The 22,835-nt window shown below is 45.1% G+C and overlaps 1 protein-coding gene across 2 annotated transcripts in view; it reads left to right on the forward strand.

Annotated features, from left to right (window-relative positions):
- The window catches only part of CUNH1orf21 (chromosome unknown C1orf21 homolog), a 194,445-nt gene extending 174,216 nt beyond the window's left edge, over positions 1–20,229 (forward strand). For both annotated transcript variants that reach the window (XM_041662526.1, XM_041662527.1), the window contains exons 5-6: positions 5,026–5,086; positions 19,424–20,229. In XM_041662526.1, the coding sequence (XP_041518460.1) occupies positions 5,026–5,086; positions 19,424–19,462 (100 nt within the window). In that variant the 3' untranslated portion in view covers positions 19,463–20,229. The remainder of the gene's footprint in view (positions 1–5,025; positions 5,087–19,423) is intronic.
- Positions 20,230–22,835: the final 2,606 nt, after the last annotated feature.

Below are 22,835 nucleotides of genomic sequence, written 5' to 3' on the forward strand. Positions count from 1 at the left end.
GCCCTTAAATGGGGCTGTGTAAATGAAATACAGGATGTTTACACAATGAAAGGTTGGTCAGCAGTTTAGCCAAGTCTCTGCAGTGGTGCACGATGCTGCATAGACCCTTGCAATTTGATAGCAATCCTGCAGTAGTTACATAGAGCTTGTTGCACTCTATAGACTTTAAAAATACAACCAAAGTAGATAACTGGGTGTTTTTTTAGCACATTCAGAGGCACAGCAAGATAAAAGGCAAGAGATGGTTTCCCTGGGGCAGAGGGACACTCAGTTGGCAACTAACCTTGGGTCAGTTATAGCTTGTAATTGAGGTTGTAGTAATTAGTTTTGTTTTGAGCTTCACAGCTGCTTATATTGGTTTTGTTTTTTATTTCAAACAAAATAATTAAGCAAATAGAAGCAGCTGTGTATGAGCTGCCACTGGGAGTGTCAGAAAGGCCAGAGTGAGGCTTCCTCCCCAAAGCTCACTTGGAAGTGGCTGGTGATCATTAGGAAAAAGCCAAGCAGGATAAGATTAAGAGGAACCCAGTTGGTGGTCACATTTGGTGTGTGCAGGTGTGAAGGCAGACCAAATCCTGCCTCTGTCCACTTGGGTTTCCATCTGGACCTGAGGGTTAAATTGTTACAAGGTAGATAAACAAGATAAGCATATCAGTGCTGGGAAGCGCTATAGAAAAACAAAGACCCAGAGCTGTTGAAAACCTTAGTGTTGGTAAGTTGAGCAAGGTGAGGCAGTATTTGGGGATGATACTTTGTACCTTCAAAGGTAGAACATTAAGAAGGTAGTGTCTTGCCTCCTGTCTTAGTGAAGTTTCTGTTGCTGTAATAAAACAGTGCAACCAAAATCATCTTAGGAAAGAGATTATTTCATCTTATAGCTTGTAGTCCAACACTGTGGGAAGTCAGGGCAGGAACTCAAGGCAGGAACCTGGAAGCAGGAACTGAAGCAGAAGCCGTGGAAGAGTGTTGCTTCCTGGCTTGCTCAGCCTGCTTTCCCATCCATCCAGGACCACCTGTCCAGGGATGGCGCCTCCACAATAGTCTGGGCCCTCCTACATCAGTCACTAATAAAGAAAATGTCCCGCAGGCCTGCCTACAGGCCAAGCCTATGGAGGCATTTTCTCAGTTGTGGTTCCCTCTTCTCGAACAATTCTAGCTTATGTCAAGTTGCAAACAGACAGGCTGCCCCCTATATAAACCAGTTTTTCCTTGCTGTGACAAACACCTGAGAAGATGCACCTGGAGAACGGAAGGCTTATTTTGTCTCAGAGCCACTTGCTCTGTTGTTTCTTGGCCTCTTGTGAAGGAGAAACATCCTGGCCAGGAGCATATTATAAAACAAAGCAACTCATGGCAACCAGGAAAGTGTAGGCAAGGAGATAGAGACGGGGATAATGCAAATGTGTAAAGGGCCAGAGAGAAAATGCATCCTTCAGGAGCCTGCCCCCAGTGGCCTGCATCCTCCAACTAAGCCCCACATACTAAGGTTCCCACCACCTCTCAGTAACCCAATATCAATAACTGTCAGCAAATTCATCAGTAGTGAGCTTCATGATCCAGATGCCCCCCAGAGACCGTTCCTCTGAACATTGCTAGGTACTAAGCCTTTGTGGCATTACCTTTGGGAGGCGGTTGTCAGTTCCAAACCATATTACTGCCTTACATTTTTGTGGCTGAAGTTTCCATATTTGGGAATTTTATATGTCACTAAAAATGAAAGCTGAATGCCTTTACTTCTGAAGCCCATGTTGCCCATCATTCCTTCTTTGGATCGCTTTACATATGAAACTCAGAAGCAGCGGAAAGAAAAGCTTCTCAGGGTACAAGTTGGTCTTACAGAACATTGCAGTGCCCACTCGGTATCTGCTGAGCTTTGTGAGTTAAAGCAGATACCACTGTGTAGCTTCTTGTAAAGGTTTAAGTAGGAATATTAGCCCCACATTTTTTTGCTGTATAAACTTATGTACCGTGTAGCCGTAGTCCCTTTCTAGTATGTGGAGAGGAAAGCTAAGACTGTCGGTGGCTTTTCCCTCTCTCTGACCAACTCACAGCCATCCAGGTGTGCATCAGGAAAAGAAGATGCCTAGAATAGTGTTGGTACTCAGGGAGGAGCTGGTCCTCACAGCGCGGTTTGCACTCTGATATCAGTGCTGCTGTGTTGATAGCATTTCCGTGTTGGTAAGGCAAGGGTCCATGTGCATCCGGGCACGCGTGTGTTTCATCAGATTCTGTATTGACAAGGTTTCTTTCTTCCCTCTGGAATGAGCCCAGGGAAAAGAGAGTGAGCCTTCATCTTTCATACCCCGCTAAATGAGGTGATAGATGGCTAACTTGGACCTTGAGGGAGCATTTGCTCCTCTGGAGAAGCATGCCATAGTCTCTCCGACAGAAACATTGGTCTGAAGGAGCTTATGTCATGCATGAGGTTCTGATAACAAGCCCCCTTTCCATTCACCCCGTTCCACCTACAGCAGGAAGCATACTGTGTTTCAAGAGTGAGCCTGTCTGGTCTGTAAAGGCAGGCAGGCAGGCAAGCTGGCAGGCAGCATTTCCCTGACATCGGACAACACAAACTAAAAGCACCGAGGTGTGCTTGTGTCTCCACACACATCCTTAGGCTAGTGGCCTCCACCTTCAGTCTCTAGTTCCTGAAACAGAACCCGTAAGAAGTTCATTGTGACCACAGAGATGGCAACCACACTTGGCAGAGTTCCGATACCCTCCCTCGTCCTCCGTGCTTGTATATGCCTGCTAACCAGACATGGCTGTCCTCATGTTGTAATCATTAAATGAAGACGCACATGGAAATTGACAACAACTGAAGATGGTTAGCAGTAAGGCTTGTTTATGTAGGAAGCAGCGTCTGAGGCCAGGCACCTCAGCCACGTGACAAACCACACTGCGGCGGTGAGGGGTCAAGAGTCACATGAATTTAAATGGCACTCCATCCATTAATTAGCAAACGATGTAATATATACTTTGTTGCATGCAATGTATATATAGCTAAGAACTGCAAGCAGCAGTTTGCGCCACGAACACCAAAGCCTAAAAACACCATTTTCATGAAGTCTCTTAAACATCCTTAAGGAAACGACACAGACACACACGCACACGTGCACATGCACCTATATTTGCAAACGTAAATACATAAGCACATGCAAACCACATACATATACATGAAAATGGAAAAAGTATTCAACATCGTTAGTCGTCAGTGATGCACTTGTTATCTGTAAGAAGATGCACACCTACTTTACAATTGCTGCCTGAGACCTACAGCTGTTGAGAACCTGGCCAAGAACAAGAAGAGTCAAAGTATGTCCATACAGCTAATATGGGTGTCAAGCGACTCACGCTCTGCACCCTCAGGAAACCTCAGAGTCTCACGCTCCCTGCAGACATCGCGGAAAAGCTTGGCCGTGCTGATCTGAAGCCTGTAGTAAAGTAACATCCGGGAACATAGCAGAGGGAAGACCAGCACCACTCCAGCAAGAGACCACTAGAGAAAGAACAGTGTCAAGATGAGATGCAGAACTAAAGCCCTGAGGCCACAGGCTCGTGAACTCTGACCAGCCCTATCTGTGCTCGTGGCCCTGAGTGTCACAGTACTGCAGGAGAGTGTGGTGATTTAAGACTACCAGGATGGCCTGAAGTCAGCAAGGAAACATGAGTGGTTGTCTATAGTGGGCCTTCTATTAAAAGAGTGCGTGGTAGGACAGGTCTGCCTCCAGAGTGGCTCAGGGAAACAGACACTTTGACCCTTAAGCAGGTCGAGGCGGGGGAAGCTGGGAAAGCTCAGTGCACACGCTGGCTTTTCTGCTCAGGATTCTGCGGAGAGAAGGCTGTTGGCGTCGTTCATCCGCTTCATCCCAGACTCTTGCTCTGCTTTTCAGAACTGCATACGAACGAGAGTCCAATTCCCAAGCAGAACATTTTCCTGTTGGAGCGGTTTCGTAAAGGATGGCGAAACCACACGCTATGTGTGAAAGCGCTTTGTCAACTGTGAACTGATTAGTGGTGTCACGGGTTTGCCTTGTTTTCCTTGCATGGCACAGCTGCTGCCGTTCGCTCACAGATTTTAAGTGGTGGCCTTACACCTAGCAGAGAGCTTCTCCTGGGAGTGGAGCTCATGGGAAGCCTGAAGGGTTTCTAAGGTGTGAGGAATGACATGTGTCATGCTAATGGCACATAGGTAGGCTTCTCCCTGTGTGCTCTAAAGATTATTATTATTCTAGGCGTGCTCTCTACCCTTGTCCCCAGACACTGCAACCAGTGTAGTATGTCTCTCTCACCCAGTGCCCTTCACCTCCATGGACCTGTCAGTAAATATCATCAGGCTAGGACCACATAGCACTGAGGCCCATTCTGCCACCCCTTTCCCATCTATGGTCCCTGCTCTCTTCGCCTTCTTACGTGTTAACCCCAAAAACAGCTCAGCCGATGCAGTGAATGGGACGAGAAGCACGTGTATGAGGATGACTCCTCGACACTCTTAACTGACCCCTCGTCCAGTGGAGTTCCAGTTACTAACGGTGCAGAACTGGTCAGTGGCTGTGTCCAGCAACTGTTCTGTCCTCTGCTCTTGTGTCTTCAGCCCGTACTCATAGAATCAGCTAGGTATGTCGGTGCTACAACTTCTGTAAAATCCGTGCTTCAGTGGAATGAGAATAATTTTCTCTGTCACACACAGGACTGAAAATTCCCATGTTGCATGTCCTTTGCTCTTTTAAAATCTCACATGTGTTTTTGAAGGAAATAAATTGGCAGGCCCAACCCAGTGATATCAATATAAGTAGCCCCTACACATTGAGTGGAAGTTATGTTGCTTAAGTCATGAGCACTTGTAGACTTAGGAAATAGGTTTGCAAGATCAATGTGATGATGTGTGTTCTAAAGTAGCCTTGGGGTATTTTAGTAGGAAAGTCTGCAGTATTGAACAACTGTCTGCCCAGAGATTAGGGGTTCACCATCGCTTACTTGAGATAGCGGGGTTCAAGGGTGCACTGACTATTCTTTGTTTTGCAGCATGCACATCTCGGAAAGCCAACAAGAATTCTTCAGAATGCTGGATGAAAAAATTGAAAAGGTAAGAAGGCAAAATAACTAAGTATACTACATTATTTCAAGATAAATCTACTAATTAGAAGTTGGGATAATGATACTTTTACCCCTGTATTCTAAATCTTTTGGCAAAGGATTGGACAGGATGGTAAAACAAAACAAGCAAACGAACAAACAAAAGAGTGTATACCAAAATAATGTGTTAGACCCAGGAGTCCTAGCCTGCTCCAGCTCACTCTGGTGGGTCAGATCAGGAAGAGGCCACAAAGGAAGGCCACTCCCTACAAGTCCCCCAAATGTGTGCATCCACCTGGCACTGCACCAAGTCTTCCAGGTGTCCCATGCCTGTTTCCATTACTCCCCTCCTCTGGGAGTGGCTGGTTTCCCTGCAGACCACACCAGCAGAGCGCTACCACAGATGGCACACGGGGCTGTTGTCTGCTTTTTGCTGAGGCTCAGAGTGCATGAGTAACTTTCCCACACTTGCTCACCTAACACAGTGCTCCCTTAGGCCTCAGCTTCCTTCTCTACAGTTTCAATTACTCAGTCAAGTGCGGTCCAGAAATACTAAAGGGAAAGTCAATAATAATTCGGAACTCTTAAGTAACTCATGACTATTGCCATAATTACTGTTCATTGTCATTGCTCTTCCTGTGCCAAATCCATATGTTGGACTTTATTATTCGTGTGTAAAGATCTGTGTACATTTACACAGGGTTTGTCATCCAATCAGACTGCATACACAAGAGTGGTCGCCTCATATTGTAACGGCTGAAAATTCCTCTCACACAGTACTGTTGACACTATTGCTTGTGTGTTTGTGGTGTTGGAGCTGTGCTGTTACACCATCACACCATTGCTTGTGTGTGTGTGTGTGTGTGTGTGTGTGTGTGGTGATGCCACTGTAAAAACGTACTCCACTGCCAGTTGCATGGAAGGAGAAGCACACACAGTCACAGTACATAGTGCTTAAAGGGCTCTGCTGTTGGTGTGTATGCCTATTACACTACTGGTAGCTGTTTGAAAATGTATTCCCTCTGCTTCCTTGCCACACTGATATCAATCTCATGCATCTTGGGTATCTTAACAAGCCTCTAGGTAGCTGACCTATGCCATCCAGCTCCCTCTCTGATGTTTGTCCAACAAAATTGTCTAGTGGTGTATTTCTCTAAATGTGTCTTCATCATTACATGACATGTGAGTGTAAACAGGAAAACAGAATATATAGGGTTTGTCACAGTCCCCAACTTCAGGAATCTAATGGGAGTCTTGGGGACTTACTCCTGACAGATAATTTGCTTTTATACTAGGCTTCTTCATACATTCATAATTATAGTTAGCCCACCCTACATCTTCTGCACACCACCCGCATCCCCGTGCCCACACAGACCCTTAGCTTCTGCTTTTCTTCCCCGTTCCTTCAGAACACGTATGTTTTACTGTCTCCTCTTAGATTTCTTGCTTGTGTTATAGGATCATGAGTTCCCCAGTAGCTTTGTCCCACAGACAGCATTTCGGTTAAGCCTTTTTCTGGACCCTCATTTCCCATCCCTCTCACTACCTGTTTGATCTGTTCTTTCCTTAATATCCCCCCTCTCTATTTTTCATTTCACCTGTTTTTTACTATTTCCTCTTCCATTAATGACAGTCTCTGATTTCCTAGCTTCCTTGTGCTAAACACAAAGATTTGAAGCAAGGATATTCAGGAGAGGAAATATGTGGCTTTCTTTTACTTTTTTATGGGTATTTTATCCGGACATCTCTTCCTGAAATCCTGCCTTATGGTTACAATATTTAATGCAAGATAGAGATCATCTTAAATTTGTAAGAATTTCAGAGTAGACCCAGTTTTGAAGTGGAACCATGAAAGAATAAGTTCATAGTCTTCTGACTCATTGAAAGACCAGCGGTGTCAAGGACATCACAAGAAAACACACAGAAACAACTCACCTGGCTCATAGGAACTCGGTGTCTGAACCAAGAGCCAAAGAGCCTGCATGGGAGCGAGCTAGGGCCCTCCACATATATGTGACAGTTGTGTAGTTTGTTCTGTTTGTGGGACTCCTAACAGTGGGGGCAGGAGTTGTTCCTAATGCTGTGGCTGTCTCTTGGGAACCTAGTCCTCAGGGTAAACTGAAAAAAACCGAAACCTGCCTTTTAAGTTAGGTTTTCAGCTTTCTGAGCGCTGACGAGGCACTAAGACGATCTTGTCCATTCCCAGCAAGTTTCCCTGTCTCCTCTCACTCAGAGCGAGTTCGTTGTTCCTGTAGAAAACAAGACGTCCTTCTCCACCTAGGATGGAGCATGATGTGTTTGGCACAACCAAAACACCGTTTCTGACTAAACCGTGGACTAGGTAGAACATTCCCTAGACAAGGAATATTTTAAATTTAACATGACCAGTGTCCCCACTACTGAACACCTTTTCTTTTTCTTTTTCTCTTCTTTTGTATTTGGTTCTGATCATCAAACCCAGAGCCTCCATGATGCCTGCTGGGCAAGTGTTCTCCCTCTGTTAGCTTAGCCTTCAGCTTCATTTATTCTGTGTCTTATATAATACCCCACCTCCCAAAGATGGAGAGGTTGGTTTGAGGGTTTATCTTCACTTCTTTTTAAATTATTTTTATAGTTAGTCTTCAAAACAGTAGGCTTCATTATGTTTCTCTGGACCACCTACCTATCAAACAACCATTTGTTTACACTTAGAAAATATTTGGGTCCCTGAATGGCCCGATTTCCATGGGCTCAACACTACACTAGTTGGTAAGAAAGGTAGAAAGGTTATAAGTCTGTGTGTATGAAGTTATTTCAAGGACCCTTATCTATTCTATCAAATTGGGTTAGTGTGACCCACACCTAGAGTCAGTGCATCAGGCACCACAAGAAGCACATTCTTCATCTGGTTAAGTGACTTTGATTCTACTGTATAAATACATCTGCAGGAGGAGCACCAAAACGTTCTACACTTGCAGTTTCATTCTTGAGCTTTGGAAGTTTGGAGCTGGGCAGTCGTAGCTGCCTCCTCTCTGGGTACCAGTGAGTGATGGCAGACACAAGGAGCAGGGGAACATACTGAGTCAGCATCCACCGTATTAATGACAAGTGATTCCCGGACACAGATCCAGAGCTAGTTCAGAATACATTTGTAAGATTTAAAACATCAGAAGGTTTATTGTCAAATTACGTAATATGCACATATGTAATATGAAATATGTGTAATCCAGACTATTAAAAACTCTTACATTACTAGGTATATACCCTTGAAATTCTCTTATATAATGCAATAAATGCCACCATAGTAGTCTGTGTTAAATAGCAAAAATGAAAATTTAAAAAGCTGGAAGCATCCGAACATGCAGCAGCCAAGAAACAAATTAAACCTTCTATATCTTGGTGTTATGCAACAGTTAAAAGTAATGAAGCAGATGTATAGATGGCACAGTTACAGTCTTCAAGTGATATTATTAAATGAATAGAGCACAAAAAATGCAATACAAAAAAGTGTGTTGTAAAGAAATACTATGATATAGTTATACTTACATTCAGCAGAGAGATAGATAATAGATACCAGTCGTCTGTCAGGTATTGGCAGGCATATGATAAATGCATGTCGCATGCATTCACATCAGTATAGTATGTTCTGTATGAAATATTTATAAGTGACAAGTATTTATATGCTATCTATTTAGATGTTCAGGCGCACATAAAAACAGTATATTTGATATAGTATAGCTAACACAGTATCAATATTATAGAAATATTAAAGTCTCTAAAGTAAGCTTGATGCAGGAGTATATCAGTGGTTGAGTACATACCTATGCCTGAGTTCGAGTCCCAACATCAGAAAAAGAAAAAAAAAAATCTGAGAAGGTAAAGTCTGTGGCCATTGTGATCTCATGTTCTAGGTGGGAGGGTGAAAGACAGAAGCATGATACCAAACACAAAGAGCTCTTTTGTCTAAGTGGTCGCTGCATAGTGCTCGCTCCATGCTTGGTACTGCTCTGAAACTTCACTTTCTCAGTCAATAGAAATCCCTGAAAGCAGGAATATATTTATGACAAGATGTCAAGTGGACAAAAGGCAGATGACACAGTGGTCACCAGCCTTGCTCCCATCTTCAACTGCTCCCAGTGTGTGCAGCGGTTCAGAATGTCCAGGAAGTGTTACCATCAGGGCAATGGGCCTTGTACTAGGTCACCTAAAACATGCCTTGTAGCTCCCTATGGTACTTCGCCTGTAGGGTACAATCTGCACTACTACAGTTCCTTCCGAGCTGGGCAAAGGGCCGGAGATTGAAACACAGACAGACACAGACGCACAGAGACAGAGACACAGGGACACGGGTCATCCTTGAAACAAAAATGCCCCTCTATTGTGCTCAAGGACAGCTCGTACAGGGCTCTTGCCAGGCCCCAGCTCTCCCAATTTTTCAGCTACAGCCTCACCAGAAACCACTCCCATGCAGGCTGCTTAGAGCAGAGGAAAACAGGTTGTTTACAGAAAATTCAGGGTCTGGTGGTCTGCAGTCCCCAACCATTCCTGTTTTAGATTTCAGCTGAAACCGTTCCCAAAGCCTCCTGTAGTCATAGTCGCAGATAAAAGTGAATTGCCTAGACGCTATGAAATGCTGTTCTTGTTGGCCAGTTGGTCAGATTTAATCGGTGTTAATAACCAATCCATTGAGCCAAATAGTCTCCACTATTGGAGATACACAGTTGATTGTGCCGGCTCAGCCACGTGGAAGTATTCTCCTAACCCAGAACTCAAGAGGCCTCTCTATTTCCTGCTTGGTTAGCTCGTGTTCTACCTTTTAGGGTTCTTAAGCTGTTCCCTGTACTTCCTGTTCGGAAAGCAAGAGAAAGGAAGGGAAGGCGAGCCTCCGAATGCAGCCACCAGTGACACAGCCCATGTGGGGAGGACGGGAAACTTACCATGTTAAAATTGACCATCCTTAGGCCTAGTCTGTGGAGTAGTCAGAGTGGTAAGCAATCTCCTCCACTTCTCCACCGTGAGTAGCTAGACCAGTCACTGTCTAGAGAGCCTTAGTGGCTTTGGGGTAAAGCAAGGAGGAGACATCTTTAAGCCAGCAACAAGCTAATGGCAACTGGGAAGAAAACACAGATACCACTTGCCTTCCCAAACGCCCATCCTCATTGTACGTTCTAAGGCAAATGCAGTCACTTCCAGTTATAAAGGCACTAGAGAATGTGGAATCGCATCTCTATCATGAAGCGAATAAATTCAGATATAGATGTGTCAGTTGTACAAAAGGAAACACCCCAGGGAGACAACAAAGCCCCCACACGCCCAGTAGCTTGTATTAGAGTTCCTGGCTTGGGCTGAGAAACGCCCTGACAAGACGATAAGACCCTCTTAGAATTAAGTCCATCTAGGTAGCTTGGAAATCTTCCACAAAAATTTATGGCGCATCTGTTTATCATCATACACCAAAAAAAAAAATCACAGCAGGGAAATTTTAGGAAAAATAATGTCTGGTGGGGGAAGGGGATGAAATGAAAATTATGCCTGTTACAGAATAGAAACTGCAGGAGAATGACATGTAGGTGAACAGAGAAGCAGCTAGAACCTGAAAATTCGGATTTAACGGGGAAGCGAGATTGTAGATGAATTGTTAAATCTAATTTTGATTTGATTGCTACCATTTTGTTGGTGGTGGATTGTGAACAATGTATTGTAAGTTGTCATCTTGCAGAATTTGGCTCACCCCAAAGAAACACTAAAGCTCTCAGGACAGAAATCAGCTCCTGTATCTGGTCCTTAGGGAAAGAGCAGACTCCTTGAGCAGCGCTGCCGCATTGGCTCCTCAGGGTGGGGGTGGATTGCTGGTGCGCTTTCTAGGGCTGGAACAGACTGCAGCAACCAGGCCACGTCTGGCCACAAGGCGAGAACGGTCTTCATGTGATGAAGTGATTTTGCAATATTTGGCAAATTACATGAAATTCAATTTTGGTAGCCACAGATAGTTTTGGGGGGTTTGTGGTTGATGTTGTTTTGAAACAGTGCACACTATGTAACCCAAACTTGCCTCAAACTCATCATCCCCTGGTGCGGGATTGGCCAGGCAGGAAGTATAGGCGGGTCAACCAGACAGGAAGTAGAGGCGAGGCGATGAGAACAGGAGAATCCTGGGAAGGAGGAAGCCCATTCTTCACCAGTCCTGCCCAAATCACCGAAGAAGCAGGATGTGACCTGCCCTGCCAAAAATGGTACTGAGCCATGTGGCTAACATAGATAAGAAAAATTGGTTAATATACATTATAAGTGCTAATACAAAGCCCAAGTTAATGGGCCAGTCGTTTTATAACCTAATGTAGACTCTTTGTGTGATTTTCTTTGGGGCTTACTGGCTTTAGGAACTGGATGGGACAGAAACCCCAACGAGCAGGCCTTCATGTTACAATCCTCCTGCCTCTACCTCCTGAGTGCTGGGATAATTGGTACCACCATGGCCTCACGGTTGTTTTCTGGAAACTTTGGTTGCACGTGTTTAAGCTGTATCAGTGGCCAGAAGGAAAAGAACCTCAAACATCTTCTAGCTGGCCCTTCCAAAAGAACATGGATTCGAGATGGCCTGGAGAATGAAGACATCCCAGGTTCTTTATTCTGCTTTCTCATCACTGCTCCTTGTGGGGATGGGCATCACTGAAGGGACATATGTACCCGTGTGAGACAAAGCTTGGGATGTGGGAGCTTTAAAGCTTCTGAATGGTCCCTGTTGCTGGTGGGTGGTGATGTGGATACAGTGAAGGGGGTAGAGTCTATGTGCCCTGTCCTGAAGATGAGAAGTCCTACACACCAGGGTGGACACTGTTATCATGGTGACCAGAGTGCCCGTCAGAGGCTGTCCCACTCTGCAGCTCCTCGCCAACCAGGCCTTTTCCCAACTGGATTAATAATATGTGAGTCTAATTAGAATAAAGCTCATTAGAGACAGCCATTAATGCCTCCATTGATTTCTCTAATGAAATAAGCTGGGGGAGGAGACTGTAACAGGGCAGCTAATTATTTTCTGTTTTCTTCAGCATTTCTTCCGCATTTAAAACTGTTGTTGTAAGCTGTCAGTGGGCTGTAAACACAAACATGGAGCTGAAAGTGGCCTTGCGGCTCAAGTGGCTCTGACATTTCCAGCCCTGAGGAAGGCTTCTGCTTCCAGCCCACAACCCTGCCAGGAGCTGTAAGACCTCAGGCCCAGAGGCTGCTCTTCATTCCCAGCCCCCTACCCCTTGTTTGCTCTGCATTCTGGCTGGTGGCTCTTAGATTCTGAAGCTGTCAAGCGTGGTTCTCCTGCCCTGTGCTCCTGGTTCAAGGCTGAATGTCCACATTCCACAGAGACTTGGAAGCCATTGCCCCGGATGGTCATTCCTAGAAGAAAGAGCTTGTGAACAAGTGCGCAGGAAAGGGAAACTCCCAGTGAGTTTATGTACAGCAATTCAGAAGAGGCCATCACAGTGTATCAATCAAAATGCTCCTTGCTCCTCTTGTTGCAGTAAAGCTCTACGGGGCCCAGTAGAGGCTGTTACGCAAGGGTAACAGTCATTCAACGCTGAGCATGTGGCTGGGGCTGAACACAGCATGCATGAAGCTGTAAGTTCAGCCCCAGGACTGATAAAGAAGACAAGCTGACTGGGCATGATTCCACATACACTTCACCTAGAAATTCCATAAATAAATCAAAACGGTGACTAGTGAGCAGTGGGATTCTAGTATCAGCTTCTAACCCCTTCTTCCTCACCCCGGCCTTTTCTTCATTTCCATACCGTTCTAGAAGTACAAGCCAGTCTGACCTATATTACTGTAGCTACAGATGATGCAGCTGCATTGTTAAAGGGATGTGGCTTCCTCCAGTGGGGTCCAAAACATGTTGACAGCTTCCTTCTCCTATCAGAACGCCAGGGCAGTTTCCAATTTCTGACACTCCCCGGCCTCCTCTCAAGGAGGGGTGTCCACAAGTGATGTGATGGGAAACATACAGAATTCCATTAAACACCAAAGAACAAAGGTGAGCGAGAAACATTGTCCCCTTGAGAAAGGGAGGCCAACATTGTGGACAAAATCCCTGTACACCTGGTGGGGTAAAGAACCACAGAGAGAGGAAGAGAAGGTTCTTTTTGGAGCATGTGGGGACAGGGTGACAGCAGGCAGTGACTATTGCAGAAGTGTGAGGGCAGGGAGTAGTGAGTGTATGGCAGTAAATGGCTGTTTGGGCACAGAGAAGGCAGGACATTGCTGGAGTTGTCTGTCTGGCTAGTGGTAGGCAGTACGTGAATATATATTTGGTTTTCCAAGATAAGCTTTTGCTGTATAGCCCAGACTGTCCTGAAACTCACTCTGCAGACCAGACTGGCCTCGAACTCACAGAGATCTGCCTGCCTCTGCCTCCTGGGCTCTGGAATTAAAGGCGTGCACCACCACTGCCCAGCTATAGGAACATACCTTAATATCTGTTTTCAAATACTGTTCCCCATGCCTTTTTAAAAAAAATGCTATAAGATAAATACTTGTAATTATAAACTTGACAACTTCATCAAGGTATAATTTATGCACCATAAAGCAAGCTGATTTCACGTGCATGGGCCGATGGTTCTCAGTAAGTTTGCCCAACTGCAGAGCCATCTGCACACTCCAGTTTTCAAACGCTCCTATTGCATGATGGATGACTTTACTGCTTGCTTATAGGCAGTCTCCATTCCCCCTCTAATCGCGTATCTTTGGGTTTTATTTCTCTGGTTTCTTATAACGGGATTCAGATCTTCACCGATAGAAATTGCTGGCCACTTTAAAAGCAGCCACAGTTGTTAGTCACAGCCAACAGTGATGAGAGCTGCATGCCCTGTGCGCCCTCGAGAACTGACTGCCACAAATATTTTGCTTATGGTTATTTTTATTTTTTTTTACTGTTGATTATTTTCCTTTTTGTTTGCTTGTTGCTAGTCTTGTGTCTTGGATGAGTCTTCGCTCTCTGTGCTTGACCTCTCATTAGGATCCTCTCATGTCTTCATTTTTAAAAAGTTTTGTATGAATTTTTCCTCACAGCTTGCATAGTAAATCCTTTGGCTATTTTTGCTAGTGTGAAGTTTCCCCTTTTCTAATGTGTGAGTGTAGGTGTGTGCAGATACAAAGGGGTATGGGGGAGATGTGTGTGTGCGTGCCAGAAGACAACCCCAAATGTCCTCCTAGAAATGCCATCTACTTCCTTTGCGGCAGCCTCTCTCTGGATCTCACTAGCTACGCTAGACTGGCTGGCCAGCCAATTCCAGGTCCTCTGTCTCCACCTCCCCAGCACTGGCGTTACCAGGCACTCCACCATGCCCAGTTGTGTGTGCATGGGGGCAGGTCACGTTTGTGCACACACGTGTGGAGGCTTGAGGCTGACGTCAGTGTCTTTCTTGGTCATTTTCTACATTGGCTATTAAGACGGAGTGTCTCTGAATCTGGAGCTTGCCCAGTTGGCTAATCTGGCCAGCATGCTTGCTCCAGAGCCCCCATGCCTGTCTCCTGAACGCTGGGGTCGCAGGTGGCCATTGTCTTCCCAGCTTCTTACGTGAATTCTGGAGATCCAAACTCCAGTCCTCACATTTATGCAGCAAGAACATTAGCCTCTGAGCCGTGTCTGCAGCCCCAGGTTTTACATGGATTCTGGGGGTTGAATCTATGTCCCCCTGCTTGCAAGATGGGAGCTTTACAGACTGAGCTATCTCCTCTGCTTGAAGTTGCTTGTATATTTTTCTCTATGTTTTAACTCCTACACTGAAAAGTTTGTTTTTAACATGTTTAAATACATAAATACATACACACACACACACACACACAAACACAACAGGTATCTAACTTTTTAACGTGTCCTCAAATTAAGAAAAGTTCAATGTTATGCTCTGATCAATTTTTAAGATTTAGTACACTATCAGTTACGTAATTTCCATGCAGCTTAAGCTGTATTTCTGGGACATGACATAACTGTATTTGGGCTTTGGGATTCTTGGCATTAGCTTGTTTTGGATGTGTTTTTAAAAGGGGGTAGAATAAGAGAAGAGAAAGGGAGGGAGGAGGAGAAAGAAGGAAGGAGGAAGGGGAAGATGAGGAGGAAATTGATTTAGAATCAAAGGAGACTTAAGGTATATAGAAGCAGGTTAGACTCAGGAAATGGAGCGAAGGTTGCCATCAGACTGCAGCAGCATCCCCAGGGTCTAGAGGCCCAGAGCATACCTGCTCTGTGGGTGGCAGGAAGGCAGGACATGGCTGCACTGTTTTGTTTTTGTTTTGTTTTGGGGTGCATGGGCTGACACATGCTAGGTAGACACGTTATCACTAAGCTGTACCCCCTCTTTGTTGTTGTTTGTTTGGGTGCAGGGTTTTGTTAAGTTGCCCAGACTGGTCTTGGAAACCTCCTGCCTCAGCCTCCATACAGGGCTGTGCTGCCAGACCCAGCTCTTCTTGTCATTGAGTCTGTACCCAGTTACCCCTGTGGCTCTTCCAAATAATCTTCCCTTGTCAGCATCATTTAGAGTTTCCGTTCTTGTAATGTGCCGGGGCCTCCTGGGAAGGTTTTGGTGGGTACTTTGTACAAGGCTGGAATTGTGACTAGCATACAATTGCATAAAGGGACTTTACAAAGGCGTTCGCTTTGGGTCCCTGTATGGGAGTGGAGGGCCATACTTTGGCTAAGAGACTTACTGTGTGCCTCCCAGCCTCCTCAATCCTACTTCCTGCCTCCCTGACAGCTGAAAGTTGGATGATTCTGTTTTTAAAAGTTCTTTAACAATTGAAATGAGACCTGAAGTCCTATTCAGCAGAAACTGGTTCCCTGGCCTGCCCAGTAGGACAGTGTGCCAATGAGGGGCTCTCACGGGGTCTTGGGATTGGAGCCCTCCCGGCAGGATTCTGGGTCGCTTAGGACTGCATGCCATGTGGTACCTCTTAGCTGCGGGATGTTCTGATCTCAGAAATCTTTGTTCCCAAAGTGTTTTGTCCTCTGAGCTGCTGTCAGGTGATAAGAAAAATGAAACAGAGGAGAAGAGTGCCCAGGAGAGGCGGAGATTAGCTCGGGGATCTTGGGCTTCGCTGAGGTTTGCTCCATTCCTACCCTACAGGGCTGATATGAATAATAAATGAAATAATGTCTGCAAAGCAGCTCGTGTGGGTTTTTCCTCCTCTCATACTAATTAGAAAAATTTAGGGGAACAAATTCTCGGGAAATGAAAGTTTCAGAGTCTGGCTTAGACAGGGTTTATTCAGCTTTGTCTGTCAAGCGGTGTGATAGAGGGCCTGTGTGTGCTGGCAGTAAACCTGGAGCCTCGGAAATGGTCCTGTAGGTTTTGTTGTTTTGTTTTTAATGTGTGTCTATTTAGTGTGTGTGTGTGTGTGTGTGTGTGTGTGTGTGTTTCCTTAGATGTGAGGCCTTACTTTGACATCAGATGGGAAGGGACTTTAATTTTAGCCATAGAACTTATCTTTATGTACCTCAGGATTCAGATCTGCCTGGGATACACTGCTGAGGACAGAGGGATGCTCTCTGGCTCCTGTCGGGTCTCGCCTTACCACCACTGCCCTCACTCACAAATGAAGCTTTTCACTCCTGTCAGAAGCCTGAACAAGCCCAGTGTTTATAATGACAATGACAACGGAAGTGGTAACAGCTAGCATTTATTGACTAACAGAATGGGATCTTTTTCTGAACATATCCCTGATCACCGCCCTACTGGATAGAGAAAGTGACTATGCCCAAGAAACCAAAGCCTGTTGTTCTACCTAGGAACACTTTTCAATGCTGATAAAATCTCCATGAAAACTCTGACTCCAGCCTATCCTGCCCAGCTGCTTATCCGGCATCCATCTGCAAGTCCAGTCTGAGCCTCCCAAGTTAAAGCCACGTGGAGAATATCACGTGATGCTTGTGACCTTGTGCTGCTAGATTGTAAATCCTGTTTCCCATGCTGGAGAAGAAACTCCCAATGGTCAGGAACCTTGTAGGGTGGGGGCGGGGAATCTCCTTTATAACTCTCCAGCTGACGACAGAGAGAGTGACTCCTGCCTGGTCCAGAATAAAGCTAGGGATGGGAACCAAAAGCTACGGAGAAACCCTGTCTCGAAAAATCAAAAAAAAAAAAAAAAAAAGAAAGAAAGAAAGAAAGAAAGCTAGGGATGGTGTCAGCCTGAGCCATGTCACCGGGAAGGCGGTCATGGGGGTGACTGCTACCTGCACGCTCTTCTTGGGAGCACTGGTTACCCATTTTCTCTGTCATTGGACTTCCGTTCTGCAGGGCACACTGGGCTGTTTTCTGATGGTGGAAGAAACTGAATCAGGCTATGAAGTAGCTCATTCGGACAGAACAAGCAGTCTGGGGCTGTGTGGCAAGGATTGTGTGACCATTCTTCCTTCTGCCGATCCCAGGGCTTCATTGCATGGCAGTGCATGTGTGTGTGTTTGCTTGTTTGTTTGTTTTGTTGTTGTATGTGGAACACACTTGAATACATCTGCGTGCACACCATGAACAAATTCATTTACCAGTTGCCGTTTAGACACTGTTAATTCTAACTTTTGAATAGTCATGCCAGTTAACTGTCACTGTTTTTATTTCACCGATAAGAAAACTGAGACTCAAAGAGGTAACTTGAACAAGATACCAAAATTAGTAAGAAATACAGCTGGGATTAGCATCCAGACGGGTGTAATAATTCGTTATAGTGACACTTAAGCATTAGGGAAATGTGAAATATTTCCAATTTGCAGATATATAATATAACAAAGAAATATGCAAGCGTGTTATATATCTAAGGAATAGCTGTATTAAATATATATATATATATATATATATATATATATATATATATATAAGCATTGGTGCTTTTAAGAATGCATTCCAGCCAGGCAGTGGTGGTGCACACCTTTAATCCCAGCACTCAAGAGAGAGAAGCAGACAGATCTCTATGAGTTTGAGGCCAGCCTGGTCTACAGAGCGAGTTCCAGGACAGGCTCCAAAGCTACACAGAGAAACCTTATCTTGAAAAATGAACAACAACAACAACAACAAAAATAGACAATAAAAGAAAGCATTGCAGTGACTTAGAAAATTCTGGGTTTGTTTGAAAGAAAACCAGTTCACTGAATATGCAGGAAGTAGTGGTGGGCTAAGGGATTAGAAAAGTACCTTCAATAACCAAAAATTCTGGGTTTTTAATGTAATATGACTTATATTAGTAAAAATTCAGCCTGAAATCAAAGGAGTATATACACAGTAAACAGAATTGTTTGCTACCAATACTTCATGCTATCAACTACAAAAATGAGATTTCTAAGTTGAACTTGCCTGAAGTAAATGTACTGTAAAACAGTTAACAAAAAAAACAGTGTGGGATAAATGGCTTGCTTATCTGAGTAAGATAAACTATAGGAGCATCCATTGTCGTACACGACTTGTGGTTAAATTGTTTAAAGTTCTTATTTTTATATGTCATAGGGCCAAAATTTCTGTTTTTAAAAGAGCGTTTGTCCCCAAATGTAGAGCGTCTAGTTTGTATTTGAAAAGAAAACTCAGTGAAGGGCACAAACAAAATAATCCAGCTTGTCCTTCACAAAAGCCAGGCCTGTGACACTGGGACAGGCAAGAAAGCGGTTCTGTCCTGTGCCTCTCTGGAGACTTGCCCTCCGAGAGCTACATACGATGATCAAGGCAACCCAGCCAGGTCGGTTATGGAACCTCAATCCCGGTCCCAGCTGTGTCTCGGTAGTGGCAAGGGATACAAGATGCTCAGAAGCAGCCATTCCCTGCTTGCTGGCAGGCACATCAAAAGCCTCTTGTCCTTGGAGTCATTCATGAGGACCAGGCACAGCCCCAGATCTGTCACACATGTTCGTAAAAATCTGTGTTTGCTGTTCCCTTAAACCGCCTTAGAGTGAGTTAAAACTTGGGCATCCTTTGATTACACTTTCCCCTCCTTTGGCATTTGTAAGTACTAAGTGTGGAGCTATAGAGTGTGAGCAGCAGAAAGTGACTGTTGAGTCTTCCTGATGAGAGAGAAGACTCCTAGCTGCTTCATCTCCTTAACTTCTTTGTGTAAGCCACATTTCGTGTGCACCTGTAATGTAAGTCGACATAAATCCTGGCCAGCATTTTAAAAGAGCTTATTATGGGCTTGGTATATCACGCCTTGAGATAAACGGACCTTAAAAATCGGCCAGCGTGGGTTTGTGATGAATCCATCGTTCTGCACCCAGAGGTCACCCATGAAGCCTGAATTCCATCACAAAGCAGACTGGAGCTGGAAGAAAACGGTCCACCAGTCACTGTTTCAGCCCCTGGTTGGAGTCTTTGATTCACGTGTCCTTTTTCTTTTCTCCTGCCAGGGTCGGGATTACTGTTCTGAAGAAGAGGATATTACATAGCATCGGTTCTCCCACTCGGACCAGGAGCTACTACTGTGTAAATAGGTTACACCCCAGTTGAAACCTTTGCAAAGGTCGGTTCTCTTCACTGAACAGCACTATAGCAAACGAAGACTGTTCCATATCGTATGCCCCATTAAATTACAGTGTTTCTTAATGAATCTGCAAAGGAATATTGCTAAACACAAACATACACATACAAAAAAAACTGTTCTGGAACTTTCTTTGTTGCTGCTAGTTAAAACTTGTTGCAACTTTTCACTTCTCTCGTGTCCAAGTATGCAGCAAAATTCTGCAGTTCACCTTAAAGATACTATTGGTTTTCTGATGCTCTCCTGCCTATTTTCTATAAGATGTAGTGATGAACTCTGATACAGACTTCAGTCCTAGCCTGGTTCTGCTTTGAGGTCAAGCTTCTCTTCCCCTCTTTCCTCCTTATCCATCTCTTCCAAGTGGTCCAGAGATGGCCTGAGCCTTGCTTCTCACTGGTTAATGTGGGTGTTTGGAGATGGGATGGTGGCCATGGGGAGCCTTGTTTCACTGCTCCAAAGTTGAAGAGCCACGGTTGGTTAAGAGCATGTTGTGACCTGACTCCTGGAAGTGACACCGGAGTGAGCAGCAGGGCGTGCCACTTACTAGGACTCTTAGTGCAGGATGAAGCTTGTAGCATTGGCTTTGCTCAGATGCAAATGGAAGTGTGACCACAATCATTTTGAATCCCTCCTCCTCACTTTTTTTTCTAAGAAATAAACATTTTACTGTTTTTATGTATCCTTGTCTTCTCCCATTCATCCAGGTTAAAATCTCCCCTTTTAAGATGACCCTAAGTGTGGAAGTTAAGTGTTCCTTCATAGTGACACTGATGAATGGATCCCCACCCTTCTGTTGACAGCTGCCTGGTTTGGAAGGGCTTTGAGTGCTCAGAAGAGATGAGGGGACAACCCTGTGACTTCTTAGGGCTGGAAACCACCGTGACTTTTGGTTTTAGTAGGTTTTCTAACTCTCCCCCCTTCAAAATGCTCTGTGAGCCTTGCCACGTCCTTCCATTGTGTTTCCAGCACCAGTAGTATGGGTGAAAGGTGTCTGCCTAAAGGAAAACAGGACAGTCGCCCGGTCATGCCATTTGGAGATGTGGAAGCCGAAAGTCCCTGGTGGTGGGGAGTATTGACTACGTGTTCAGTAGAGTTTATTTTTCCATACTATATGAAGAGAATGGTCTCTTCTCAAAGACAGAAGTAATATTTTTAACAAATATTGTCACAAGTAAATAGCAATCAAAAGGAGAAAATAACTTTTGTATTTTTTTATCATGTTTGATAGCTTTGATGAGGGTTCTCTTTGTTACTTTCAGGGGAGGGCACCCTATTCAATGCCATGCCACCATGCCAGCAGTCCAGGGTTGGGTTTTTCCTCCACACACACACACACACACACACACACACACAGGAATGCTGTGTTTTTCACTTTGAGGGTTGTGAGTTTCAGGGCCTCACTATCAGCCACACTGCCACCTTTGGAAGGTGGAATAGTTACCAGAGGGACAGTTACGATGTTCCCAGCTGTCAGAAGGTGTCCGCCGCAGAATAGAATCAGGAGCTAAATTGGTTCTTGCTGAAATGAGCCTTGACTTTTAAATCTGTCCACAGAATGTCAAGATCTCCTGTTAGACCCAGGGCAACAAAAGTGAGGGAGAGAAAATGCAGCCGAGTGCTATGGGAAATGGACCCGAGTGTAAGCAACAAAATCCGTAATTCTTGCAGCCAGCAGTGGCTATTTTGGGGAGCAGCTGTGGTTGTTACATAAATAGAGTTGCAGCCAGAAGCTAAGGCTTTTTTATCCAGCTTCAAGCAGAAAAATGCAGGGAGAGTCAAGTAGTCTAGGGTTTTAAGTTCCCTCCCCTTGTACGGTTTTGGCCAAAGGACGAAAATAGTTTTCCTCAACTGTAAATGAACTGCTAAGCCCCACCTCAGCTTGTTCACTGGAGACTTTGTTCGCTGTTCTGTGGATGGCCTTTTCCGGATTCTCATGTTCTTACCGTGCAAGAACGAGACGAATGGTAACGTCTTCCACGTGACTCCTCTACTCGGTGTCTAAGACAGTGTCTTCCCAGAACGTCAACACCCTCGACCCGGAGATGAAACACCCGTGTCCTTTGCCTCAGTCACGTTTAGCATTTTTGGATGTTACCCATATCTCTTGGGAACCTGACTTTCGAGTGTTAATAAAACCCTAAGTGCTGTTTAGGAAGCAGCGGTTGTCACAGTTCTGTCTCCTGTGTTTCACACTGGATACCTCCTCACTGTACAGAAGTGATTTCATCTTCAGACACATTTGGTACCTCTAGAAATAGGTCCAAGAAATGGGATGGTTGAGTGGGTTGGCATGAAATGGCTTAACTATGTTAGCAACACTCAAAACTGTCTGTTTTCCATTTGTTGGTTTGAATCATAAAATTGTCAAGTGATTTGTGTTTGTACTTTATTTTTCTATACCTTCTGGAAGGATCTCAGTTAAAAATAGCCACTCCACCCCCCACATCAGGACATAATGGGAAGAATTATCCAGTATATCTGCTGGTACATCTTGCTAGTTGTCATGTCTGTAGGACTTGGCAGTTGGAAGGAAGGGGGGAGGGAAGGAATTGGCCTGGTGGGTGCAGGAAGAAAACTGTTGAAAATGGACAGGAAGCTGTTTTGAAGAGCCTTTGGAAGGGCTCTGTGCTAGCTAGGGCATTTGGTCTAGTGGCCAGGGGGTGGAGCGGGTCTGCTGGCGAGATTTGCAGCTAGGTTACACACGCCTCGTGTCCTCCAAGCCATAGAGTTGTAAAGGCTCAGCCGTGTGTGCCCAGCTTTCTTTTGCTTGGCAGAGATTCAGGATCACGGAGTACCGCTCTCATAATTGAGTATGTGTTTCTTGCTGGCAGACAGACTCAAAAGACGCTTTTACCTCCACGAGGCCTCCTAGCCTCAGGCGTAAGTGGGAGCATAGAGTGACATTATGGTCTATTTAGGGACAAAGAAGGGACAAAGTCCAGAAATGAGAAAACTAGGTCAGCCCCCAGAAACAGCCACACAGTGGCAGGGCTCTCCTGTCTGCTGTGCCTGGGGTGACTCAAGTAAGAAATGCGTGGCCCAGGAATTGCCTTGGTTCCCAGCCCCCTGGCGCTTGTCTGTTCCTCCACTGTGAGGCATAAAGGTTCTCTGTGTTGTGGGTGTACCCAAGCACCAAGTGACCATGCTAGAGAGATGGCAGCCCAGGATGGTAAGCCTCACCCCTAGCTCCCAGGTGGATGGCCTCTGACACTTGAGTTGCAACTTCGTCCTCTGCCCACCCTCATCACCATCTTTTTTTTCTGTTCCAGCAGGAGTGGTCC

This window comes from Microtus oregoni, unplaced genomic scaffold (assembly GCF_018167655.1).
Source record: "Microtus oregoni isolate MIOR12 unplaced genomic scaffold, Mior012 000013F_ref0000133, whole genome shotgun sequence".
In the NCBI taxonomy this organism is placed as follows: Eukaryota; Metazoa; Chordata; class Mammalia; order Rodentia; family Cricetidae; genus Microtus; species Microtus oregoni.